We start from the raw sequence: 27,937 nt of genomic DNA, 5'->3' as shown, positions 1-27,937 counted from the left end.
TGTACAGTTGATTAGTGTCATACATTTAGCATCAGGAAATTGTTTGGAAAAGTTAAGTTGTCTTTATTTGTCACATATACATTACTGTACAGTGAAATTCTTTCTTCACATATTCCATCCTTGAGGGTTGGGGTCAGAGCACAGGGTCAGCCATGATGTAGCACCCCTGGAGCAGAGTGGGTTCGGGGCCTTGCGGGTTACGGTGGCAGCTTGGCAGTGCTTGAACCCTGATCTTCCAGTCAGCAACCCAGAACCTTAACCACTTGAGCTACCACTGTCCCCAAGTAGTAGTGCCTTCATACCTTTATCCTGTATCTTTCCCTAGAAATGTGCATTTAGTGTACATTTTAATTACATATTTTATGTCAAAAGGTCATTACAGTATATTTATGTACTTTAAATCTTTTTGTCCATGTTTCCACACAATGGATAAATGTTAAAGTTATGCAAGATAAGCCAGCAACAATTACATTTATAGTCTAGTACTTTTTCTGAGTGTAATTTAAAGGAAAGTATCCATGAATTAAACCATTATTGAGATTCCGTACTGCATGTTCACATTTACTGTGTCTAAGAATCCATCAATTACGTAGCTTTTGCCAGTTTTCATAGCTCTTTTCATAGCCAGCCTTACATTTATTGTACCTACAGTTGCCATATAACAGGAACGAAGTAAAAGCACAAAAGGTACATCATTGAATGACAATGATATGGTTTAAACAATATATCTTCTTGTACTCTAATGTTTGAAAAGTTTATTTTGAACGACAAGGTTTGCTGTTCAGTTTCCCCAGAATTAAAAACAACAATCAAGAATATGCAGAAACTAAACTAGCCAGATGAGGTATGAGATACTGTATTGAAGGTTCACATTACACTAAGGTATTATTTACTACCACAGTGATACCTTTGCCCTTACACACCCTCATCAGCTCAGAAAAGATCTTCTGATTAGTTGGATCAGGTGTGTTAGAGCAAAGAAAACAACAAAGTAATACTGCATTCAGAGGTACATGTAAAAAGAGACATTTAAAACCAATCAGATGTGATTATGTATTATTTATGCATAAACATATAACTTTATACCTTTTCCCCCAACAAATTACTAAATACCAGTCTTTACTGTCTCCTTGTCCTCTCCTATGGTTTGAGCTTCACCTCCTATTGTATGTTACATTCAAATTGGTGTCGCACATTCTTTCCATATACATTCTGAAATTGAATGATTGCTTTAAACATCACTGACCCAACATCATATTCTCAAGTCTTTAGAAAACATGGTATTAATGTGATAATGATTAAAACAAGAGACATGATGCATGCTTCTGATAGCCACTATAAATTTTGATTAGTCAGTAAAGAGCCAGTGATCGCTGTGTCATGTAGCACCATATTAAATAAACACAAACATTCATGCATTAGAAAAAAAAATAACATTATGCATATTAGAGGTTTTGGACAATTCTTAGTACACTTGCTATCATGTATTGTCTAGGAAGGTACCATCTTAGGATACTGCAGAAAGTTAATCCTAATTCCATGGGGGGAAAATAACTAAAGATGAACATTAAAAAAGTTTGTTGACCACTGTGCTTACTGCACTTGTATTAATTCTATACAGTAGTGTACAGTGTATAAACTAAAGCTCCTGAGTAAACCTCTGTATGGCTAATTGGCAATTACAACAAACTCTGTAAAATCCAATTGTAAATTGTAAATTGTACATTGTACAAGCTCCAACACAAAGAGCACAGTATCACATTTTGCAACCATTTTGAGAAGTATGGCAAATTGAGAAAATGCTTTAACATGTGATTATAAATCTACGATATAATATTAAGAAAGCATGCCCAAAAGAAGAACAAGTAATGAAAAAAAGTATCTTTGGTTGAGTGTGAAAACAGCATTCCTGTGCTTTTGTCTGAATGTGAATCTGGTAGGTTTAAGGGGGGAAAAGTAAAACAACAAAGCAAACAAGTGGACCATAGCAACATTTCACTGGCATACATACAGGCACGAGTGTAATTTTTAATACTAAAAATTAACATAATGTAAAAAAAAAAAGAAAAAAAAAGGAAGAAACAAATGCATGTAGCATGTTAATATAAATCAGTTCATTTCTTCACCAACCCACTGTGTCCTCTTTGCTTGCTCTCTTTGAGGTCCTGACATGTAAGGGTCCCTCTCACTTCTTTTTGGTAAATAAAGTAAACCTCTTCTCTTTTTCCTTCTTGGCAGAGGGAACTTCCGAGGAAGTGGAAAATGAAGGAAGGGGTAAACTCTGGGCTCGAGGTTCTGAAGGCCCTGCTACTGGCTCCTCTGTCTCATACTCTGTTGCTCTCTCTATGGCCGTAGTCCAGATCTTCAGTTCTTCCTGTGGAAGTAATATGTGAACAAGAAAATCACAAATGACTCTAATATTTCAGACAAGAGCAGCTTTTAAACTGACAGCACTACACTTGCACTGAACACATGCCAAGCACATTTTTTGTCACATACTTAACACAATATTTTTTGTTTATTTTGGAGTGTATAGCCATTTAAACAATCCATAATTGGTGCCAAATTGAAGGAAAAACCAACATAAAAAGTTTTAGTAAGCGATAGGGCCGCAACAAGCCTATAAAACACGTTCCGTTTTGCTTTGACACACATTCTACATGTTTCTGGTACTGGATATTCCCTCAGTTGATGCTTTGATTATGGTGATGGTGATGGTAGTGGAGAACACCTCAGCAACCACAGAACATTTCCCTCATGTTAGTGTAAGGTTCTCCTTTTGTTATTATTTGGGAACCACTGTATAATGTTCTAGGAATCTTCTATTTTGACTAACAAATATGTTCCCAAAACAATCTGCAAACGTCAAAACACAACATTCTCTTATGGTTATATGATAATTGACAAGGAACATTCAGCAATGCTAATAATACAGGCATAACATTATGACATTATGATTGTGTTGGTCCCCCCTTTTGCTGCCAAAACAGCCCTGATCTGCTGTTTATTGCACTGTGTATGCATGCACTGTGTATTCTGACACCATTCTATCAGAACCAGCATTAACTTCTTCAGCAATTTCAGCAACAGTATGTTGGATCGTCTGCTGGATCAGATCACACGGGCCAGCTTTCACTCCCCATGTGCATCAGTGAGTCTGGGCCACCCATGACCCTGTCACTGGCTCAACATTGTTCCTTCTTTGGACCACTTTTGATAGATACTGACCACTGCAGACCAGGAACACCCCACAAGAGCTGCAGTCCTGGAGATGCTCTGATCCAGTCATCTAGCCATCACAATTTGGTCCTTCGTCAAACTCCTTATGCTTGCCCATTTTCCCTGCTTCTAACACATTAACTGACAAAATGTTCACTTGGTACCTAATATATCCCACCCACTAACAGGTGCCATGATGAGGAGATAATCAGTGTTATTCACTTCACCTGGCAGTGCTCATAATGTTATGCCTGATCGGTGTATAATACATAAGATTATTCTATGTACCAATTGGACACTGTTTATTGTTGTTTTTTAGTACATGTTATTATTTGCAGTGAGAAAACAAACCAAACCAAATACCACATGAAGCCAAGGTGTAAATTTCACTCTGATTCTGATGCACCAAATGGATTAACATCCTAAATGTTTGGAGAATGTTTTCTGCACCAACATATGTTACCACAAGCTTACTTTAACATTATGTGGATATTTGCGGAATGTTTGCATGGTATATCAACTATAAAATAAAAAGCATTGTGGAGACGTTGTGCCATGCGGTGTAAAAATTGACTTTAGTATTAAATATGCATTCTGGGAAAGAACTGACCTCATCTTTACACTGGAACAGGTATTCACTTCCATCTCCAAGCCTACAATATGCAGAAAACAACAGAGGATTGGTTCATGTTTCATTCCAGATGGCTAAACAAAGAATCTGTTTGGTTAGGTCTCAAAGAATACATCTCAAGACACTGAAGTCATTCAACTATAGTAACTGATGCACAAAGCTGGAAACAACTGAGTTCAAAAGGTTGAGTGTTTTTTGGTTTTTGGTTGTTGTTTTTTTTACCTCACGCTAAATTCCAAAATACTAAAAAAAAAGAAAAAAGGGAGTGTATCCTGAAACATAATAGAACCCCTGAACTCTTGGGCAAAAATAATAAAAACTCTGCCGTTAACATTTCAATTTCTTGGTATGTAGACTTCAGTTCATTGTGTGACTTCTTTGGCAGAACTGTAATAGATATATGAGGAAAGTTTTGCCAAGCAATCTGGCAGAGGACAGAAATGTGCAGATGGTTGGCCCGAATGTTACAACTAGAATGATCCAAAATGTAATATAGAAGTTAGATACAGTTAAAAAGACAAGGCATGGGCTTACTGTGTGAGTATATTACTATCAATGAAAGTAAATATATACACTAATAGCACTCTTTCAATATTAGTAACTAATCACTGTTTCAGCCTGGCTTCTTAACTATGCCATAAAACACTCTGACAGAGCTACTAATTTTTCCTTCACTTGGGTTTGATAATAAACAATGCATTTTGCCATGCTTACCGCAGTTTAAACACATGCTTCTTCTTCTTGTAATTGGTCAGAACCTCACAAACAGCATTGATGAGTGACAGCGGGTCTTCTCCATGGTATGTAACACTGTGGCTAAAACTCTTTGCATCCTTGTAGGCTGAAAGCTGGCCCGGTTTTAAAACAAAGTAGATGCTATTCCAGGACCTGAGACAAGAAAATAGAAATAAAAGGTACGTTATGTAGTAGGACTTTGACATGAAGACAACATCAACTGAGGACAGTGTGCTATAATTTTGTTACCTGTTGGATGCTTTTTTATTAGGTCCCTCCATCTCATGTTTACGTGTGAGTGTTCCCTCCAGCAGGTGATGATGAGGCATGATGGGAAGAGTGGCAGCCTGCTCTGGCTCCTTGGTAAACTGGGTAGATGTTGAAGGCTCCAGTTCCATAGAGCCACTCTCCTGAATATCTGAAAAGATGGGCATGGCAGAATCCACTGCAGTGCTATCTCCATGCTCTGAGCTGGGCTCTACTGCTGCCATGCCAGACTACACACAAACACAGACGTGTAAAAAGAAAGGTTTGTTAAATGGCCAATAAAATGTACAGAGGTCTAGAATAAAAATAGAGCTCAAATGGCAAACTTCACTAACAATAGACTGCTCTTCAATTGTGTCCAAATGTGAGGACTCTTCAGCAAAGCCTGTGTCATCTCTCCTAAGAGCCAAAGGTACAAAGTTAATGATATTAACAACTGTTCACAAAGTGTCTGATGTGTTGTGAACTTCATATTACCTGCTGTCCTTTTCCTCTTCTTGTCTGTACTTCAGCATTTCCTGCTGCTGTTTTCTGATTTCAAGCAGCTCAAGCTAGAATAAAAAAAAGCAAACAAACAAGTTACTGTACGCACACATTCTCTTATACATGCATACTGAAAGCTGTAATGTTCTTACTGTTGTAAGGCGCTCCAGTGCAGAAAATCGCTCCTCCCAGGTCGCAGTGGATTTCTCAAAGGCCTCATGCCTCTTGAGCAGTTTCTCTACCTCATCCACAGATTGACCCAAGTCCCTACTGGCCACGTACGGCTCCTGAGCTATCAGCCAGGCTTCTGCTACAGATGCATCCCGGGCAAACTGGCACACTTCTAACACTAGGGGGAGACATTAGCAATAGTTTGCAGGCTTATATACAGTATACATGAAGGATAACTAGTGGAATGTGCAAGGAGTGTTAAAGGTAAGTGATGAGGCATGTTTGAATAATTCAAGAGCACATACACAGTCTAAGCCAGTCCCATCTGTCATCCCATTTAAGCATCATTTCCTTCCTCTTCTCAATTAGCTGCATCAACTTCTCTTTGATCTATAGAAGAAAATGAGAAATATAGCAAATCAATCTTACTACAGACCCTAATATGACAGCTCAATTGCTGATGTATCTAAGTACCTCATCTGAATCCTTGTGCTTCTGTTCTAGCAGAGTCCGCCCTAACTTCACACAGTCATTAAACTTTGGTCCACGCGTCTCAATCTCTGCACGGATATCTTGGTGATACTTCATTAGCAACTCCACTGATGACACATCTCTAGAGTTGAGCAAAAAACACACATTTAGGCACATTTTCACAATCCTTAAATTGGCTTGAATTCTCTGTGGTGCAAATCTCAACTCACCTAGGTTTCTCCTGAGTTTCAATTTGCTGGATGATGCTTTCCATCCAGGCCATGAGATCCCTAACCATGGTGAAGAAGCGGAACTTGTTGGCTGTCTCCTCCAGCTGTTTCTGCCTGCCAGCGCAGGCAGCCTTAAGACCCTTCCAGGCATCTACAACCTCTTTCTCTGTTGCTTTGATAGCATCTGCCTGAACTCCAGCATACTGGGCATGCAAGCGAACTGCAGTGTCCTGAAACTGCTGTACCTATATAGGTAAGGTAAGGTAAGGTATTTTATTGTCAGTGTATACAATACAACAAAATAATGTAAAAAGGGACAGCAAAAAGGGCATTTAAACATATAACAATAAAGGAATTTAAATAAAGAAGTTACAAAAATACACGTTAATAAATAAATATACAAGATTGGACATAGTGAAATGCCTTGATTATTGTCTACTGAGATGTATATATTAAACATAGTTTAAAAGAGATATATTGCAACCTCTACAATCAAGATGGCAGCGCAAGCAGATGCAGTGTCTAGGTGCTCCCAGAAAATATATTTAAATGTGTGCCAAATAAAGTGAAATTAAGATGGCTGAAAGATTAGTATTTCTTAAATGATTCCAAAAGTACATTAAATAAACATTCAGTGATGATAAGGTATGCAAGTCTTGTTTAACATCTGCATTGTGATTTACCTGCTTTCCGAGGGAGCTGATATCTCTCTCAAATGCAGCATGCATACGATGGAAAGACTCCGCCTTGCTGAAATCCTCTCCTAAATCTTCCGGAAGCTCATTCTGTTTCTCATGGATCTGGACTACTAACTCCTTGCCATCATAAAAGTACCTGTACAGAAGGACGAGTTATAACCCTTTTTTTATTTCTACCGCTTTGCAAAATTACATTTATTTACACAGGAATGCACATAAAAGGATACTAATTGTTTGTTGAAGAGTCAACATATGTTAAAAAAACAAAAAAGGACATATTGAGAAATGCTTTAAATAAACTGATTTGATTTTATCCAGAACAACTTACTTAAACAGATCATAAGAAGAAGTCAGGAGCTGTGTGCGAGTGTCAATGAGTTCCAAGAGATCTGCCCAGCTCTCATTAATGCCGTCCTTCCATTCAGCCAGTGTGGATGATTCACTATGACCGGCCTCGATCAGCTCATCAATGGTATGATTCACAGTGTCCACCCGCTCTTGTCCTACAGTCCCCGTCTCCCTGGCAAACTCCCTGAACTTATCCCTCAGCGTCTAAGTGTCATTTAAGCAGTAACATGCAATAATTATTATAACACCAAATGAGGCATTATAAATCCATACCTTATTACATGGTGACCATTTAGCTTGTGACCCAATTACAGTCCAGAAACAAGAGCTCATTCAATATTTCTACCATCAAGTGTGTATTTCATTACTATGTGTGTGAAGATGTGGATGTTCTGTAGTACCGTAACATGGTCCAGGTCCTGTCCCATCTCCTGTGATGAAGCCACTACATCACGCTCAGCAATCCACTGCTCTAGATCTTCCACCTCCCGGCTCAAGAGAAAGTGATGGTAAGTGTGATCAAGATTCCTCCTGCGATCCTCAGCCAGCTCCTTCAACCCTGCATACTGTTTGTCCACCTGACCCTGCCTCCGGATGATAGCCTCCCTGCACAGGAAAATATAAATTTCTATGACACTCCTCTTGTTAGAGAGTTTTAAATCTACAGTGTTAACCCAGCATACCCTTCAGGATGCTCCTCAGCAAACATCTTCTGTGCATGGTCAGCAAGCTTCTGGATAGAATCTGCATAGTCATCAACAACCTGCTTCAGAACCAAGTGCCTCTTTAGCAGAATCATAGCGCTCTGTTCATCCTGGGAAGAATGGAGATTAGAAGTTACAAGAGGAGACAAAGTCGATGTCGATTTTTGAAAAAATGCACAAAATAGCAAACAGAACATTGAGTGAAAAGATTTTGACAAAGTTCTCCAAACTATTTGCCAATTCTTCCTCAACAACTCTACCTTTGCTTTATCATCAGCAATCATGTAGAGTTCCTGTTCACCAATCCAAGCTTCTGCTTCATCTGCATCATTATAGTATTGCTGGGCATCGTTAGAGGTATTGAGTCGAGCTCTGCGTTTTGCCATTTCATCCTGTAGCCGTGCCCACATTTCCTCCAACCTCTTCATTTCCTCAGACATATGCTCTGCCTCTGGACTCCCTTCTGCAGCTGCCGTCATACGTCGACCCCGCTGCAACACCTCATCCACACGTGGCTGGTGACCGTCAATCTCCTTCTGGAGGGACTGTGTTTGGATAAAATTTGATTAATACAAATAATGCTGAGAAGTTAAAAAACTTTTTAGTGATGTTGCCTCAGGTCAGGATAAGACATGCCCTGATTACCTGATTCTTTTTCAGGAGAAGCTGGACTGTCTGCAGATTGTTCCCATGATCCTGCGACATCGCCATAGGCAACCTCTCTTCAAGCCAAAGCTAAAACATCAATGAAACAAAAGATTAAATGGCCGTTTATTAGATCTCTGTGAATCATTCCTTGTGGAATTGCCACTCACCATCTCATCTGCCACATCTCTGTAGAACTGGTACACGGATTTAGCTGCCTCAAGTTTTCCCTTGCGCTGAGCCAGAGGTGTAAGGAGCTGCTGAAAGTCCCTCTGGAGGGCCTGCTGCTCAACTTCCAGTTCGGGCTGCTCTTCGGTTAATGGAGCATGCTGCTGCACAGCTTCCTGTAGCTCTTCCAACTCACGCGCTCGGTCTCGCACCTGATTCTCAGTCATCTGCAGGAGCACAGGTAAGACTGTTTATAGAGCTGTCTATAAAAGATCTATAGTAAAAACCCAAGCATTTTACAGCACTGTCTATGAAGTTAACCAGACAATTTCTAGTGTAAACAGAATCAACATTTGAGCTAATTATACAGATAATGGCATGTCTATGGTTTGATCCTGAGCTCAGGTTACTGTTTCTGTGAAGTTTTTGAACAAGTTCTCCCAGTGTTCCTCTGGTTTCCTTCTACCTCTCAAAAACACACCAGTGGATGGATTGGCTATGGTAAAATTGGGTGTAAATCAGTGTGTGTATAGTCACTAAGTTGGACTGAATTCCATTTCAGTGTGTGACATTTCATGGTGGCCAGTGAACCACTGAACCAGATCCACTGTGCCCATGACCAGGATAATAAGGTTACTAAAGATGAATTACTGAATAAATAATTAAATAAATAGACATAAATATTTATTGGCTTTACCATCTTTTAACGTATGTGAGAATTGTCACCTGATCTCAAAAATCTCTATCACAGACCCAAATTAAATTCATATCTATCGACTGTTTTACAAAGTTATAAAGTTGAGCATCTGGACAAATGTAATTTGTCATAAAAATCGATCTTTTATTAGCTAGGCTATGAGATTGCCTTTTTTGCAGACCACAACACTAACACGCCCACATTCCAGGATGACAGCTGTCGGGTGCAAATGCTGGCTCCACAGGGCCAAATCTGTGTGTAAGTTGCTCGACAAGCATAATGGAACACTCCAACACTTTGACCAGTCTGCGATATCATCAGACTTTGGTCCATTAGAAAGCTTTGGGGATGTTTTTTAGAACAGCAGGTGAAACACCAAAACAGGCACATGTGTTATTTCTTTTGCTTGGTTACACACACCCTCTGGCCTTAACAGTGCAAATGCAGTTAAATAATAATGCCTGTCAATGTTGCCCACTTTTCCACACAGTGCATATACAATTCAGCTAGAGTGCACAGGGCCTATTTTAGTGTTTCAGCTGCTGTTCCATATGATGAAAAAAGATTTGCAATTTTATTCTCATGTTTAAAAGAGTAATCAAGTCTTTGTTGGTTATTTGGCAGAGATTCTAAATATTAAGAAATGGTCCTCAGCATGTGTGTTCAGCCCTTATAATACATAATTTTAATCACAAGCTTTCATTTTCTAGTGTATTTATAATAAACTGGTGGCCCTGCATGATGAGAAGAAGTCATGATATAATGTAAAGAATGTCACTTTACATTGCCATTTTTTATACAGTGGTGGAAACCACAACCCATCACTACCAGTGATATTTCTTATTCATTTTAAAATACACTTACAGCATTTAACAGACAATCCAGAGGAGTATTACTCAAATTGAATGGGTTTAAATAAAACCACAAATTGGCTTCATGGGGGACATTCAGCAAAAAAAAAAAAAAAAATCAATGGCTCCAAAGTGCATTTTTTACACTTTTAAGCAAGTGTATGATTCCCAGAAACAAGACTTATCAGTCAACTGTTGAATTATTAGAAACTCCCAGACCATCTGGAATGCTTTTAGTTTTCAATTCATTTCAATTTAATTCAATGTTATTTTTAAAGCGGCTTTACAGGGAAATTATCTATATAAATACAGAATATTAATAATAAAATTTGAAAGTTAAACGTATATTTATCCCTAATGAGTGGTGAGGAAAAAGATGATGAAAAAAACTTCTAATTTCTGAATTCATTTTCTGTTACAGGTACCAAATGGTTTCAAGAGAAGTGTTTGCTATTGTATTTACCTGATGCTTCTTAAGAAGGATATTGGCACTAGTAAGATCTTTCACCTCTTCATCAACATCACCCTGGAGCTGCTGCTCTAGATTTCCCAACCACTTCTTCAAATCATCCAAACTCTGTTCAAACAGTTCAGATCGGTGTGCATCAAACAGAAGCCGGGCCTTTTCCTGCGTGGTGTTTTCCAGCTTGTTCCACAGTTCATGAAGTTTCTCCAGACGTTCTGTCACAATGGGTTCAAACTCAGGTTTGGAGGCCATCAACTCTTTTCCTTCCTACATTGGCGTAAAAGGAAGTTACATTTGGAATTTTTGTTGAATTGATTTAAAAAGATTTTGCTGTGTGTCTGATATGTAAGTGATGTGTATTTTATAGTGAGCTCAGACATTCATAAACCTGGTCAATTTTGGTGAGCCAATCCTTATTTGATGCCAGTTCTGCCATGAAAGCCTGGTGCTTCTGCCACTTGGTGTGAAGGTTGCGAGCTTCATCATATGACGTGTCCTGAGCAGTTAGCATTTTCTCATTTATCCACAGAGTAAGCTGAGGAATGAGGCAGACATAAGAAAGAATGAGGACTTAAAGTAAAGTGATTGACAAATGATTGAAGGTTTGAAAAAACTATGTAGATTCATTCAGCTCAAATAGAAAATTCATTTACATCCTGAGTATTCTGAAGAAAGTGTTGCAGGTCTTTGTTGTCACTGAGTTTCTCAGACACCTCTTTGGCCTTCTCTTGGTTCTTTGCATATCTGCAGGAACATACAAACACACATTAGGTGCACAGTGCATTAACATCTCAATGTGAGAAAGTCTCACTATGTCCAGAACAAAGCTCTGCTGTTCCAGATGAGCACTTTTACTATGAGATCAATACCCATCAGGACAGGCGCCCAGCTCTCACTACAGCAGACGACCTCCACTTATGGGAAAAATATAGACTTCCTCTCCATTGTCTAATGCTCTTGCCTCAATGCTGACCCAAGAATGGTGAGATTACACAGCAGGTTTTAGTAATGTGCTAGAAAAAGAACCCATGGACTCTTTCAAAGCAGTTTAGTTTTCTTATCCTGCTCATACTCACTACATCTGAACAAGCCCATACAAAGTTTAACACCTGAGCTGTTAAATTAAGTGTGATAGAATAGGGGGAAAAAACAAAAAAACAAAAAGGGGGTGTATCCCAAACTAGAACAGAAAACCAGTGGGATTGTTTTTTATGCTGTATATTCAGCTTGCATGCTAGAACCTTAATATAATAACAGACAAATTTTGGATATTAATGGTCAAATAAAAACCACAATCGGCTTGTACACACATTTTAATGTCAGTGAATTTGAAACAGTAAATATAGTGTGAGTATTTATCACACACAGTATTGAATTTTTCTGACCTGTCTTGGATCGAGTTTATTTTGTCCTTTACTTTCGGTGCATGAAGGTTTCCACTGTCTACCAGCCTTTGACCTCCATCTATTGTATTTAATATTTTGTCCTCATTAGCATCCATAGTGGTGGCAAAGTCCTCATGCTTCTTCAAAGCCTTCTCTGCTCCATCAAGTGTGTCAGGCAGTTCCAGGTGGGCCAGAACGTACTCCTAGTAAAAGTAAATACAAATGTACACAAGTTTTGGTATTTGGAGTAAAAATGGTGTATAACTGGGCAAACGTCTGGAAGAAGATTGGCAATATACTTACCTGGTTGTTCAAGATGGTTTCCGCTTGCTTTGCATCTCTTGCAAACTGTTGGAAACCCATGTTTTGGTCCAAGAAGTTCTTTCGGCTGTCCCACATTTTCTGCAGCTCATCCCAACCCTTATCTAAGCCCTTCAGCCTCTGATCCAATTGTTGGTACTGGGCATCGTCCTCTTGTTCATGAGTAACGGCTGCCCCAGTGTTTCTTATGCTGTGATAGTCCTCCTCATGGCTATCCATATCTTCTTTTAGTGCATCGTGAAGACTTAGGAGTTCCTCTGCCTCTGGCAGGCTTGTAGGCATCTCATCAGATGCGATGGTCTTCTGTGTTTTAAAAAGCCAGGACTGAAAGTCATCCAGGTTCTGCAGGAAGTTTTGCAGCTTGCTGACTTCACCAAGAGAATCCTCTCTATCCTTTAGCGTTTGTTTCAATGTCTCCCAAGCTTTGTTTAGCTCTTCTTGTCTGGCCAGGATGTCAGTGGCATTCTCAGGATGATCCTTGACAAGTTGTTGGGCTTCACCATGCAGGAAGTCCAGCTTATCCTGAATAGCAGCCAGGTCTCTTTCAATGCCATAAAGTTTCCTTTGGATAGTCATAACAGCAGCTAGGTCATTTCCAAGCTCCTGCGTAGACTCAATGACTCGTGTCTTGTCTTTGATCCATGATCCAGTTTCATCACACTCAAGCCCATAGTTGTGAAGACTGAGTGCTGAATCCACCTTATGCTTCTTATATTCTACCATAGCTTTAAAATCTTCCCACCTGTGAAGGTAATGGGAGAGTGATTAAAGTTATGTGATATCCATCGATTTTAAACTAAACAACTAAATTGAGCGTGCATGGCTTGAAATTCAATACTTAGGAAACAGTCCTTACCTCTTATTGAGATGAGTCTGACAATCCTTCACCTCTTTGAATCGTGGGTGCCTGCTATCCTCTAGCTGCTTGGCTGCTTTGTTGATGTCATCTACCCGTGTCTGCATGTTGCCCATTTCTTGAGCAAGGATCCTCAACCTGGCAACACAAGAAATTCTTCATTAAGAACACTGCACTATTGAAAATGTTTACCAAAGTGTCACTATGTAGTTCCTGGAATGTGGAATTTGCAGTGGAATGGCATGCGTGTCAGTAATGCCCATATGTTCTTAAAATAAGAAGTAATAAATACCAATCCACCATGACATACTTGACACATACCAACCAGGGTGCATACACATACCTATTTTGTACGACCTCCAGATCTTCCAACTTCTCTGGTGTTTCTAACCCAACAAGCCAGGTCTCTTTCTGACCCATCCAGAGCTCACAGGCATCTGTCTCACTGAAAATGGTGTACAGTGCCATCGTGTCCTCGAGCTTCTTCTGTCGCAGGTCTGAGAGAGTCAAGAGTTCCATGTAAAGATCCTTAATGTCCTTTAGACGTCTCTGAATGTCGGGTGTGTTTTTTAGCTCATTGGGCAGTGAATTAGCCTGTTTGGTCAGAGCATCAATGGTGGCTCCGTTCTTAACTGCCTCGTCACTCAGGGCACGATGCCTCTTCAGCAATCTCTGTGTGGTGTACTCCTCATGCCCGATATCTTCTGTGCTCATCTGCCTTATGGCATCCAACAGCCAGGCCTTAAGGTCATCAGCGTCACCCTGAAACTGGAAGAAACGTTGGGTGTCCTCAAGGTTTTGTTTGCGGAATGCAGCCAGCTCCTCCAGTTGCTGCCATTGCCTCTGTACTTCATCCATTCTCTGCTGTACCTTAGGGGCATCAATATGCTTGCCTTTCACCATCTTCTCACCTTCTTCCATCACCTGCTTCAGGTGATCACGCCGAGCGTCTAGCTCATCTTCAAAAGCACTGTGCTTACTCTGCAGTACCAGCACACTGGTGAGGTCCTTGCCATAGTCAAGAGAGGAGAATATGTGCTCCTTCTCACGGATCCAGCTCTCCAGTTCAGCTGTCTCCCAGACAAAGTTCCAGAAACGGCGAGACTGCACCAAACGGGCCTTGCGATGTGCTGCAAGGCCACATAGCTCCTTGTAACATAGGTCTAAGTGCTGTACCCTGTCTCGAATCACTTGGGGGTCACATGGTTTGTAGCCTGGTTGGGGAGGCAGAGAGCAGAAATAAGTAAACTTCAGAGCTGAAACTATACTGTATAATATACATAGATACTATATACTTATTTTACTTTATTTAAGAGCTGTACTAAAATGTACCTTTAGTTATAAGTTTACAATTTTGGTGCTAATTGTACTTGATAATACCATAATAGCATAAGCGTAAGAAAAAACTCTACTAACTGTCTCCATTTGCAAACTTGAGAGCAGCTGCATTAGCTGAGTTCACTCTCTCTGCTTGCACAGCGATATCTGCCTCAATTAAAGCATGCTTCTGCAGAAGATCCTCCACCTCCAGCAAGTGCTTCCCAAAATCACGTGACCCGAGACGAGTCTGATAAAAAAAAAGTAAATCACAATCAAAACATACACAAATAACAAATAACTTGAAATCAAGAACAAAATTATGCTTTGTCAGATTTTAGCTAGACACAAAATTCCACAAAATTCTACACTCAACACTAATCAAAACCCTCTTCTACCTTCATCTCATCCATCCAGTTAATGATGTAAAGCATTTCTTGGAAGATTCTTTGCAAGGTGAGGTTTTTCTCCAGTCGGCCCCTACGAGCACTCAGAAGTTCCTGGAGGTAGTCCCAGAGCCTCAGGATATTGTCTTTCCTCACGTCAATTCGTTTAGCATCATGGTACCTCTCCACCTCCAGCTCTTTAGACAAAGCCACCAGGGCTTGCACACGTTCCGCATATGCAGCAATATCTGTCTCAATGGCATCATGCTTCTTCTTTGCTGCCTCCACTGCTGGTAGATCATATCCAAAATTGTCCTGCAATGTAAAGGTACATTGAAGTATATTGCTTGAATGTGGATTACTGCATTATCTAAAATGATCTCATATCCTAATTTGTTTCAAAGCCTGTAGACAATATGAAGTACCTGTGCCACCAGTTTCTGGTTCTCCACCAGCCAGGTTTCTCTCATGGCAGCTTTTCTGTCAAAGCGGCGAGCCATTTGTTCAAGCTTTTCCTGCCTGATGAGCTCATCTCTAAGCACCCGCTCTCGATCATGTTCAGCCCGCTCCAATCGTTCCCATGCCTGGATTAGGTGATAATAGTTTAAGCATTTGTTTGATATTAATAATTGTATCATAGTATTATTACCTGTAAACTATAAAATGATAAAAATGAAAAGCTGAGCAGTGGTGGATCTAAAAATTCAACCTCACCCTGTTAATGTCTGCCACCAGTGCGCCCTCTTTAGGGGTGTAAACCTTCTGATTGTTGGCCCTCATCCTGCTTTGGATAGTGAAGAGCAGTACCTCCAGGTTCCCCTTCTCCTGAAATCTTTATGGACATTGAGATGAAATGTGAGATAACATCATTCTCTGTCAAATTAAATGCATAAAAAGTCTAATTAAACGTAAAAAAAAAAAAAAGTAAATAAATAAAAATCAGGTCTGTTTTTGCTTTTACTTTGGAGGCTTTTCCACAGTACGGTATGAGTTGAAGGCTTGTAATTGTTGCTGGACTCCATTCAGAGAGTTTGCAAGTTTACGATTGTTCAGAATAATGATGGTCTGTTCAATCCACGTTAAGAGATCTGAGGAAAGTGTCTCATACATCTTAATCATCTTCTCTGTCTCAATGGCATGATCCAGCACCTGAAGAACGACATGTCTTTTCAGCACAGGTTTGACTTGTATAAATCACACACAGATAAGCAAAGACACTCTCACCTTCCCAACTCGCTTGCCTTCAACTGCCAGAGCTTTCATCTTTGAGAAGTAGTGGTAGAAAGCAACAACATATGTGATGATGGACTTCTCATCTGGGTTCTCGGTAAACACATCTGCAAATAACAGAACACACAGAGATGTGAGGTCTCTTTCAAACATGATAAGCTTGTTTCTGTTTGAAGATTTTTTTTACCTTCAGGATCCAGTAGTTTGGTGACTCCAAGGTTTCTCTCAGCCACGTTGAAAGCTTGCTGAAGATTATGAGTTGGATTGGATCTCTGCAGGTTGCCATAGTCAACCAGATCTGGCCTAGAGGAATGAATTTGCAAAATTTCAGAAATTGAAATAAATTACAGGTATGTCTTTCATTTTTTGCCAATGTTTGTTTAATTTGCTTTTGATTTTCCTGCACCTGTGTTTGTGTATAAGGGCATTAAAAGCTAAGCCATCCTTCCAGCTTGTGGTGAAGTTGGTGATATTTACATTTGGATACCTAAAAATACAAAAGAGTACCAGATTAAATCCTGTATACATGATATGATATATGATATGCAGGTAGCATTGATAACATTTACCCTGCGGTCTTCATTTGACACCAAAGCAGCAAGGCATCTTTAGCAGAGCGAGTCTCCTGCTTACCCGTCTGGTCTGCCTTTCCTACCTCTACAACAATGTCCTGAATCTGTAACACAGAAGGAAGAAGGGAAGAAGGCAGAAAGCAGATGGGTGTAAGCTTGTAACTGAAATAATATTTTGCAAAAATTCCATGTTATTTCATACCATTTACTGTATATTAATTGTCATTGGGTCAGTTGTTAAACACCTGACAAATGGTTTACTCCAGAACAAAATGTTTCTGTCCCACATAACTTCGCTTAATTAGATCTTATTAAGGCTTCAGATCTGAGAGCTGTCTAAAGATTGAAAGCTAAAAATAGACATGCTCTCTTTTTTCCAGTTTTCTTTAATGAAAAATCCAGACCAAAGAAAAAGTAGTCAGCTACTTCTGTTCCTCTGCTCTTCCATGTAGAGGGATTAAGTTATGCAGCAGATCATATTGTTTGAGCTAAAAATACACCAGCTGTCAAATGTAGTGATTAAAAAATAAATACAAACCCTTTTATTTATCAGTATAAATACAAACGTTATGTTGCTGTGAAAAATTAAAAAGCATGGATGAATATAAACATGGTGTCTTGGCAAACTATATAAGTGGTGGGACATTTGAATAGGTTGTTTCTCGTTATTATTTACGTAACGTTACTGATTCTCAGCATTTTAATCTTATACCTAGGGAATTCAGCTCACCTGGAAGCGAAGAATGATTGTCCAAATGAGCCCCAGGATTAGACGGTGGTTCCCGTCTACAATATCATGTGAGCCCATGTTCTCCAAATGAACCCTTTGCTCCCTGAGAAACTGCAGAGCCTTGTCTACATTCTCCAGACAGTGAATCCTCATGCGACCTTTAGTGGGTCTGGGCTACAAAATATATTACCAGGTTACAGGATGTGGAAAGATAACTGTGTATTTGTGCAGTCTGAACATTAACATCTTCTTAACGCCAGTCTGCTTTGATCAGCAGATCAGCAGATACTCACCAGCCTTTCTCCTGACAGAACCTCCAGCAGTTTGATGAGCATCCTCCCATCCCGCAGGTCTAGATAGAGGTCTGAGATACGGCAGCTGACTCGAGCCAGGATGGAGTTCACCCATTTTGTGAAGGTCTTCTTTTGTACAGCTTCTCGCTCATCTGGTGAGCAGAGTGAGAAGAAAACAATTAAGCTAACCAAGCTAGACTAAAAGTGCTTACATGTTTTTTTTCTCCCTGTCCATATGTTCATTTTTCAAATAAATTTATGACTTTGGGGCCTTAACAGTACACACTGATACTATGTGCTGAGGAATGCACATCTGAGATAAACAGAAATGTGCATATAGGTGTAGGTTTGACTTTTGTTGTGACATATATATTTTTTTGGATTGCTGCTTTTATGAAATAACAGGACCACAGGGGCTTCCCAAACAATACAACAGATAAAATGCTAACCAAAACAAAATACCCAAAGATGATGACACCTCATATCTTATCAGTAACAAATACTTTTTCAGTATTTCAACTGATGTTCTTATTTATATCTATGTTGCATGTTTCTCCTTCAAATAAGATCTAAAAAATTATCCTGCATCATTAATGAGAGAGAGAGTGAGAGAGAGAGTGAGAGAGAGACAGAGAGGGGGGGGGAGAGAATGCACCTAATGGTACTGCAGAAAAATAGCATTTGGATGGAAAACATTAGAACATAAGAACCCATGCTTTTAAGTGCATACTCCCTGAGCCCCATGAGACACCAGCCTACCCACTTTTACTCCTTAACTACAGAGAAACAGAGCAGAAGCGATGCCGAACCATATTCGGCACATGTCACGCTTCCACCAAAAAAAAAAACAAACAAACAAAAAACCCAGATTTTTCCATAAGAAAATAAGAAATTAGCATTTTGATTAAATCTTATTAGAGAGGCAGGAAGGGAACCTAGAGCACTATAAGCCACTACAAAACAAAACTCTGATCACTAAAGCCAGGAAAAGTTCTGACAATTAGAAAAATCTATCATAATGCCACTATACTATACAGATTATGTACTATACAGATCCACATCTGAATAAATAAACATTTTTTGCTTCTACATCCTGGGATTTCAGACCTCTAGCTGCTAAATTTCCTCCAGGATAGAGAGACAATATCATCAGTGCTAGAACACAGTTTCACTGTGCATTCTCCAGGCAAACATGCCTTCTGTATCTTTTTTTATCCTCCCACATCTGCTGCCAAGGGCATTGATCTGGCTGTTGTCACCTGGCTGAATTCTGGAGGAACCGAAACTCTAAACATTCCTGTCTCTCAGGTGGCCTCAGGTCAGCATCAGAGGGAGGTTAAATGTTACTCAGCTTCTCATGGCTTGGGCTCAAATCTCCTCTAGAGCTCCAGCGACAGGCCAATGAATTATTTATACTGATGGATTTTCCTTGTAGCGAGCAAGCCTGTGTTTTGCACTACAGTCAGCGTTTGCTGTAAAGCCATTCAGAAAATTTACTGGTGCCCATCACTAAATGCTAACTTGTAGTTAACTGAGTGAAATGGTAATATGTCCAACAGGGTGATTGCAGGTCACAGTATAGTTGACATTTCACAATAATAATCTGTGGAAGGAGAGAGGTGGAATAGAGAAGTAGAAAGAAAAAAAAACGGAAGATTGAAACATAATCTGCTTTTATGGCAAGCCCAAAAAGGAAATAGTTCATCATTATGTGCAGAATGAAGTACATGTTTACAAATAAACAAATTCATTTAGTGATAAAAAAAACTAGTTAGCTAGATATAGTTAGCTAAAAGTCAGGATAACTGGAATTAGTCCTTTTAGAGATTTTTTTTATAATGCTGGTCTGGAATGCACTGGAACACCCTTCTCTAACACATAGAATAATGCTAAGAAATATGCTTCATGTGCTCTTCAGCAGCAAGGGTACAAGGATATGTTTATAATCAGTACACAGAGGGGGGAAGTAACAAATGGCTATTTAGCATCAGACAACTTCCTGGAGTTCATAACGAATTTAAACTGCAACAGATTTGACAGCAAGAATTAGTCCCATTAACCATCACTGTAATCTGCTGTTATGTAAACTTTGTATTTTATCAAGTCAAATTGTATCATGACAGCTAGCTATTAGCACTCTGTACATTAGAGTTATCATATTAGCTAACATTTGATAGATACTTAGGAGTCAAACTGTTGTTAGTGAGCTGATATTTTCACTTGGTCCTCGGGGTCCTTGAGAAACTGAGGTAAAGAATATAAATAGGTAAAATAACACAGTAACTAAAACAAGTGTCTGATTTGAAGCTTCTTTTATGTACTCCTACTTTCATACTTTAATTACATTGAAAAGTTCATACTTTTGTACTTTAACATGAGTCACAAACTGTAGAACAGTCAAGCGCTGTACTTCAACTTTCATGAGACGGAATATATTTATTCAGATGAGTATTTGCATTCATACTTCAGTAAATAATCTGTCAGTGCATTTGATGATGTTAAATGTCACTGACTATTATTTCACTAAATTCATTGCAAACATGAACCATATAAAATACATATAAATCAGTCGTCAATATAATTCCACATGCTGTGGTAAGCTCACAACATTAGAATAACAAAAAAAAAAACCAGCAGTGGTTGTGTGAGTATTAAATTATCTGGTCAGGGAAAGTTTGGAGTTTATATGGACTTTCTGTATTTTATTAAAACAATGTATTAATTCATTGTTTGCTATAAATGTATAAAAACAAAATCTTGTAGTGATTAAAAATCAGAATTTACAACCAATATAGCATAGTGTACTATTTTTTCCAAATCAGCATCACCACACCAGGAAACTGTTCTACTTCCACACCATTAAATATTTAATGTAAACGCAGTACTGTAAACAAGCACTTACCAAGCACAATACTTTCTGCCCTCCACAAAAACCACCACAATCAAACTCACCTAACCAACGATTGTAAAAGGAACAGAGAGAGGCTGGACATGGCAGAGGATGTCTCAGGGAGGTAGAGAGGGGCAGAGGATGCAGCCAAAGGAGAACTTTACCTTGAAGCTGTCTGAACCTCCCGTCTAAGATGGAGTTGAAACAGATGTTGGAGGTGCTGTGGCTTAGCCAGCGGGTACGTTTCATACTCTGCGAAGAGGATGATGAGGACGAAGAAGGTTTTTGCGGGGGAGAGGGTCTGGATAGTCTCGAAGTATACGAGGATGAGGAAGAAGAAGAGGACGAGGAGGAGGAGGCAGAGACCGTTAAGGGGGCTTGGGTTGGTGGAATGCCCCGTACACTGCTGTTCTTCTCAGGCAAATTCTTGGGTTCATGCTTGGTGTGTCCGTTAGTCTTGGGCGCTGCCTTTTTCTCGCTACACTGAACTCTGGACACAGGCGGAGTGCTCCTGCTTCTGGTGATTTGAGTGCTGACTCGGATAGGGAGTTCTTTTCCTGAGGAGTAGGCACTGGAGCGGATTGAAGTGACCTCTCTGCTGGTCTTTAGGCTGAGCTTCACCTCTGGCAGCTGGCTCTGGCTCACAGGCATGGTGCGACACAGACAAGGGCTGCTCATCATCAGCCAGCGCTGCACACACCTCTGCGGGTCAGCCTTTCAGATGCAAAGTCTATCGTTTCCTGTCTTCTGTCTTCGAATCCTCCTCCTCCTCCTCTCCCATTCTCCCTCCCTCCCTCCCTGTTTTTTACTCTCAGCTAGTGCAAGGAGCTGCTTCTCCAGCACCCAACTCATGCATATAGTATATCCTTGCTCACTTCCTCCTTTGCACAAACACATGATGTCATCATATGGGAAGTATGTGGTGACAAAATATTTATTGATACTGGTTTCTCCAAACACAGACATAGACAGGAAGTGTATATTTGCAGGAACTATGTCTGAGATTAAAACAGAACTGAAGCATTCAGAAAGCTCAATGTACGCATCAGAATGCTATAACTAATGTCAAACTTATATATATATATTTACACCTGTAATGTGAAATGACATATATAATATGCAACAGTCTTTTTTGTTAGCTTGTTTTGAAAGCTGTTGGATCACAAGCACTAAATAACAAACCCCTCACTCTCAGTCTGTCTGCTTGCTCTTTGACAGGAAACTCTAATTGCATTAAATAAAGATCAGTGCACATGCTGAGCACATTACACCAGATACTGCAGCAGCATGTCTGCACCTTAAAGACACAGGCTAGCGAACCATCACAACAACACAAAACAGCCAAGTTACACTATTCTGCATGCACTTCCAAAACAAAGCCAGTCACAGGATCTGAGAATAAAGATGTTTAAAAAAAATCAATATTTCACTATAATGTTTTAGAACATGGAAAGACATAGTTCTTGAGTCAGTGGAGGTGTGGGGGTGTGTGTGTGTGTGGGGGGGAGGTCTGAGGGTGCAGTTGGGGCAATCCAATCCCTTTCCTACTTTACCTAGATCTCCTCTCAAAGTAAGAAAAAAAATCAGAAAAAAATGCTCAGACACGGAATATACACAGAAACCCAGGGGGAAAAAGAAAAAAATAATTGTTATTAGAAAAAACAGCATTTAATGAACAATTTGAATAATTATAATATTTAAAATAATTCAAATTGTTAATTAAATAATTTAAATTAAATAATTAAAATAATGAGTCACATTCAGGCTTCAGCTCCACCAAGACCAGAACCGAATAAATCAGTTAGTTAAGATGAATGAATGAATGAATGAATGAATGAATGAATGAATGAATGAATGAATGAATAAATAAATAAATAAATAAATAAATTTTTAAGCTACATATTAAATATGGACATTTTGGAAATGTAAAGAGTATAAGACCTAAAAGTTGTGACAACCTAAAATAATTGTATGATCTAATAACAAATTAAATATGATGAATAATTGCTTCCTGTCCTGAATCCTGTGTGTGTGTGTGTGAGTGTGTGTGTGTGTGTGTGTGTCTAGAACTCCTGCAAGGACTAGAGCTCTGGCCTTGCACAGAGCTATTTTAAGGCTACAGTTTCAGAGCGGCAATGCCACAGGTGTAGCAGCAATGACATGTTCTCATTGCTTCGAGCCTTGGACATGGACAGGCAGGGCAGCTGTCCAGCTCCATCACACTGAAGAACGCTGGGCATGTAACAGCGATCTGAGATAGCTGGCTGGGGAAGTGAAGGGGGAGGAAACAAGAATTTGGGGAATGGGTCTGGTTGCTGGGGTTCAGGCTGGTCTTAGACTTAGCCTTTCTAGTCTAAGAGACTTTAGAAGTGAAAAAATAACGTTCAAATTGTGTTATGCCTTTAGGTCATATCATACAAACGTCACCTGCGAGAGCTTTGATGCGTGAACGCTCGAAAAGCCGAGCCGTGCTGTGGTCATTGTCCAGCTCCTCGTCAGACAGCTCGAAGCGTGTGTTGATGCGGCTGTACTGCTGTGTGATATCAGCATTGTCAAAGTCCGTGGTGGAGGTCATGGCTGCTAGAGGCGGAGCAGGAGAGCCAGAAGACCTCAGAGCAATGTGGAATGGGGCTAATGGATGATCTGAAAAGACAGAAGAGACCTGCATCAACTTTAGGGTTAAATTCCAGAAACATGTTCTTGTTCATGCTGAAGATTATTGTACATGGTCTAAAAGCTTCCATTAAACTCATGATTGTTTTACATTTTATTGGGACATATAAGCAGCAAAACCACTGCAGAATTAACAAACTATTTATGATTTAAGATGCCACCAAAGATAAAGGCACTCAAGCTCTTTAAACATTTACATTAGAAAACGCCAGCATTTTCAGACTATGTGCATGTACCTCTGTGGTGTGATGGCTGAAGGTATGTGGCTAAGATAGCTCTATCTGCCAGAGGCATGCTGCTTTTTCCTACCCTTATCACCCAACACAGGGGCTGGGCAACCCCTTCAAGTAAAATAACACAGAATTCTACCAACATCTTCATCACATACTATGTTTTTTGAGTTAATGTACATGAATTATTTCATGATTCAGCCATGTGTAAAAGCTTTGATTCAGTTTTTTGTTTTCGTTTTTTGTTTTTTAATTACAGACTTATTCTTTAAGCCTCATACAAAGACAGGACTATTTATACAATGGGCTCAAAACTTATTTGGACACTTGGATGAATTTCACCATATTAGAAAACACCATGAAAAATCACACTTTTTAACCAAACCCTTTCCCAAAAATACTGCTCTGCTTAAAAATCTACAACTAACAGATAAAAGTACACAAAAGTGTTTGGACACCGAAGCCTATTCAGTTAATTCATGGTTAATGTAATGTTAATGTATTGTGAGCATCATCTGTTTAAACAACAAAGACTGGGTCAGCTAAAAAAAATCTTCCTCACTCCACAGTTTATGAATTTATTGATATAATAATATCACAGTTGGTTATGGGGGGAAAAAATTTTAATATTAAAACAGAAGACACCTTACAGGCTGACCAAGAAAGACCTCCAGATACTGGTGAGCAAAGGGTCAAGAAACAGAAGCAAAGATTGCTACAGATATCAGTGAGATTTATCATTTATCAGATACAGCTAGAGCTACAAAATATTCAAAATGGGATCAGCCAGCATGGATACAGAGGAAGAATCAAGGGGGAGGAAGCATTTGTCAGACTCAAGAAAAAGAAAACAATTCACAAAAGGTCATGCAGAGGAAGGCAGCAGCTTCTGGAGAATTGTCTTATTTTTAGATTTTTTGGAGATGGACATGCCTACTGATTTTGCACAACAAATTTTACCTAGTGTCACTGCACATTCTTACACACACACTGCCACTTTATTTATGACTTTCATATTTTTCTGCCCATCACACATGATACGACACAAGGTAAGGTTTCAAACCTGACAACCTGGATTATATTTCCATACAGAAATCTCATTCTGTAAATAACTTGGAAAGTTGTGTATATGTATATTTCACTCTTTCTGACTTGTGATATTTTGGGTAGTCTTGGACTGTTCTTATGTTAAGTCCTAGTCCTCCCTGTTGCTCTTGTGTTGTGGCTGTTATGACACCAAATTTCCCCTTGGGGATTAATAAAGCACTTTACTCTCTACTCTAATCCAACTTCAACTTGATGGTAGAGTGCTTACTTTATGTTACTCTAAAGCGAACAGGTGCAAATGTCAAAGTCTGGGGCTGTTTTTCATACAGTGATGTTGGTGAGATTGTGTTCACTGGTGGCATCATGAACTCAAAGTATACAGAGGAAATCTGGATGCAAACTTCCAGAAACCAGCAAAGAAATTATTTAGAATAATGATCTAAGCCATCTTTTAAAGGAATACTGTAAAGAGAAAATGTAAGTCATACAGTGGCCTCCTAGAGCACTATTAGCAGAGTATCTATTAGCAAAATTGTTGATGCTCACAGGTTTGTTGGTTGAAACTTCCTCCATATGTGTTACAGAAACTGGTTGATTTAATACCCAGACATTATCAAGATGTTATGAGGAACGAAGGACAGGAGACTAAACATTAAAACACTGTGATCATTAATGAAACCATGATTCAGTGTCATATACTTTGAACAGAATAACTATTAGTTATATATATTTTTTAAACATAACTATCTATTTTTGCAGACATATTTTGCACAAGTGTGCTTGATCAAGCTTTCTTTAAAATATATAGCACTTTGGTTGTATTCCAATTTAGTGAAATTCATACATTTGTATGTGATTTGCAAGTGCAGCTGAAAATGATTACTTGTCTCTGAATAGTACCATGTCTATCTCATGGCTAAATATATATCTGTGTTGCTTAACTAGAAAGAAAACTACAGGGTCTGCTTACATTGGGGGAAATTAACACTTTTCTACAAAATGGCTTCCAAAATTCACTTGGATTAAAGGACATATTTTTTTTAGACAGCCTTTAAGAATGACATTTGCTCATATTGAAATTATATAGTGGATATTTTCTAAATAATGTTTAACATTTTGCTAAAAGTGTTCTATACTTTTGGGATATCCTGCACTTTAAAAATCCATTCTTTTATAAATCATTATCATATGAGTATTAAACACAGCAGGGTAATCTCTTCCACTGATATCTGCGCTGTATCATGGCATAATTATCATGTAGCTATCGTGTAATAGATGAAGGGAAGAAGAAGAGGAATAACAGGTTCAGAAAAGAGGCCCTGATGGAGGAGGAGTGCTTCTTACGCTCTGTCCTCTGTATCAGGAGGGTGCAGAGAGGATGTTATCAGAGAATGATGCTCCCTCCCTCAGCGGGAATCCCCTTATCACAGCCTACAGGGTCTACTCCTGCTCCATCAGCCTGCTCTCGTCAACTGTACTTACGTTTATGCTCTAACACACGGCATGTGACATAGCTCCTGCTATCAGGATACGAAATGGTCTAATGAGCTCAAATGATAATGTCAAAGTATTGAAAAATTATTTAGTAGAAGTGAAATGGATACTGATTTAGATACTCTGTATATGAAACATGTTTGACGAGCAGGCTGATATTTCTGTTTTGCCAAGTGAACTGTTGTACAGTAGCTATGAGACACGGGAGTGTAGTGGAATATTTCTGACGTGCATGATGATGAAGTAGCGAAACTAGAGACAGGCGTGGTTTGGATGCCCTCGTGCGCTACGGTATGAAGAACTACAAACTGCCAATGAGTGCTCTGTTTCTGCTGTCACACACATATTGTTGGTCAAAGTTATTGCCATGGAGTAAGAAAAAAAAAATCATCCAGGGAGCTTGTTTAGCAAACCGTGCTGTAACAGCCGCCAAGTCAAAATCAGGAATTATATCATATACATGGCAAATCAAACAAATCAAATGCCTGATGTAACTGCAATTTAACCCCTAATATTTCCATGACCTGTCACTAGGTCAGGAGCTACATGCGTTTTTATTCATTTCACCATACTTAAAGAATAATATGTAGTAGTTATTGAGTTTTGCTATGAATACATGAGTGATGTTGAGATGTCAAGGGGGTTAACAGGACACAGTCTGTGTTCGGAAAACGACTGCAAGCTACTGTAGTAGAACTGAAATGGAACAAATCGATGTTGGACTATTTCTGGAAGATCACAAACAGCAGTCACCAGGTTGTTAATGTAATTCGGTGTAGATTTAAGCTCTTACCACAACACTACCTTATAAGGACAGGAATAGACAGCTCACCTAATATTTCTTTGTTATTTCAAAGTTTAGTGATAAAACAGGGCTGTTTTTACTTCAGCTGATATTGTGAAGCCACACTGTTTATTTAAGAGAGAGAGAGAGAGAGAGAGAGAGAGAGAGCTTTGGAGCTAAAAGCATGTTATTTCTGCCCTGATGCTGTTACACTTTGCACTTTCATACTAGAGTATATGCGTTTAAGTGCAGATAAAAGAAAAAGAAAATAATAAAGTGAGATATGTATAATATTAAATGGACAAATGAAACTTTTACCAGGCCACAAGTAACAACTGTAAGCGTAGTAGGGGGAAAGTTTTTACACCTTTGCCCTTTAAGAGTCTTAGTGCACATTTTACAGCTTTCAGCTTCTCCAACATCAAATAACAAATACCGTACAGTCAAGAAGGTGCAGCAGTCAATGTCATTAAAGCATAATAAAGTTGTTATAAACAATCAATAGTGTGTGAATATCATATATAAAAAAATAGCAGAAAATAACTGGAGCCCATTACAATGCAATAATACATTTGTAGTATTTTTTTTTAATTTTTATTTTAATAAAAATATCATCATTAACCTTCCTCGTTCTTTTAATAAATGGATGTTTTATAATTCACAATTTAGAAATAATAATAATAATAATTAAAGAAAAGACTTACCAATAGAGAGTTTGAAATATTATTGTGAGTTTCCTCTTGAGTGTATAGTTAAAGGGAATCTGTTAGTTGTGTGTTATAATCCGAGGTGAGGCGCTGAGGCCGGGGACAGCGGCATGGGGACTGAGTGCAGCTCCGCGCGCGCGACCCGCCCTAACGGTTAAAAATAAAGCGCGTCTCGCAGCGCACAGCGCAGGACGCACATTCCTGCTCAACACCACTGCCTTTAAATGGCACATGCAAC

The 27,937-nt window shown here is 39.2% G+C and overlaps 1 protein-coding gene across 2 annotated transcripts; it reads right to left on the bottom strand.

Moving 5' to 3' along the window:
* Positions 1 to 1,039: 1,039 nt before the first annotated feature.
* On the bottom strand, positions 1,040 to 27,937 carry sptb (spectrin, beta, erythrocytic). 2 transcript variants are annotated; one of them, XM_058399461.1, is made up of 37 exons: positions 27,697 to 27,937; positions 23,192 to 23,407; positions 17,875 to 18,026; positions 17,582 to 17,755; positions 16,849 to 16,955; positions 16,686 to 16,766; positions 16,467 to 16,582; positions 16,274 to 16,386; positions 16,011 to 16,198; positions 15,764 to 15,881; positions 15,475 to 15,633; positions 15,062 to 15,364; positions 14,763 to 14,913; positions 13,690 to 14,560; positions 13,347 to 13,484; positions 12,473 to 13,232; positions 12,170 to 12,372; positions 11,438 to 11,528; positions 11,173 to 11,319; positions 10,782 to 11,051; positions 8,773 to 8,997; positions 8,603 to 8,692; positions 8,218 to 8,502; positions 7,937 to 8,067; positions 7,655 to 7,859; positions 7,234 to 7,457; positions 6,891 to 7,041; positions 6,208 to 6,452; positions 5,981 to 6,119; positions 5,812 to 5,896; positions 5,488 to 5,684; positions 5,330 to 5,403; positions 5,188 to 5,251; positions 4,835 to 5,082; positions 4,565 to 4,738; positions 3,830 to 3,872; positions 1,040 to 2,374 (listed from the first exon to the last, which is right to left on the bottom strand). In XM_058399461.1, exons 2-37 carry the CDS (start codon positions 23,337 to 23,339, stop codon positions 2,186 to 2,188), a joined length of 7,059 nt encoding a protein of 2,352 aa, XP_058255444.1. In that variant the 5' UTR covers positions 23,340 to 23,407; positions 27,697 to 27,937; the 3' UTR covers positions 1,040 to 2,185. The 2 variants fall into 2 exon arrangements, with proteins under 2 accessions (XP_058255444.1, XP_058255443.1); XM_058399460.1 differs by lacking the exons at positions 23,192 to 23,407; positions 27,697 to 27,937 and adding an exon at positions 20,929 to 21,523.

Source organism: Hemibagrus wyckioides, linkage group LG09 (assembly GCF_019097595.1).
Source record: "Hemibagrus wyckioides isolate EC202008001 linkage group LG09, SWU_Hwy_1.0, whole genome shotgun sequence".
Classification (NCBI taxonomy): Eukaryota; Metazoa; Chordata; class Actinopteri; order Siluriformes; family Bagridae; genus Hemibagrus; species Hemibagrus wyckioides.
Note: the sequence above shows the minus strand (reverse complement) of the source record. Positions and strands in the feature narration are given on the sequence as shown.

What these genes read in the sequence shown, in the direction of transcription:
- sptb (XM_058399460.1), bottom strand. Translation starts at nt 21,445, where the DNA reads ATGATGAGCAGCCCTTGTCTGTGTCGCACCATGCCTGTGAGCCAGAGC. An exon ending in AAGGCAAGCGAGTTGGGAAG is followed by an intron (nt 16,199 to 16,273) that starts GTGAGAGTGTCT and finishes GTCGTTCTTCAG; the next exon opens with GTGCTGGATCATGCCATTGA. An exon ending in TTGCTGATGATAAAGCAAAG is followed by an intron (nt 8,068 to 8,217) that starts GTAGAGTTGTTG and finishes CATTCTTCCCAG; the next exon opens with GATGAACAGAGCGCTATGAT.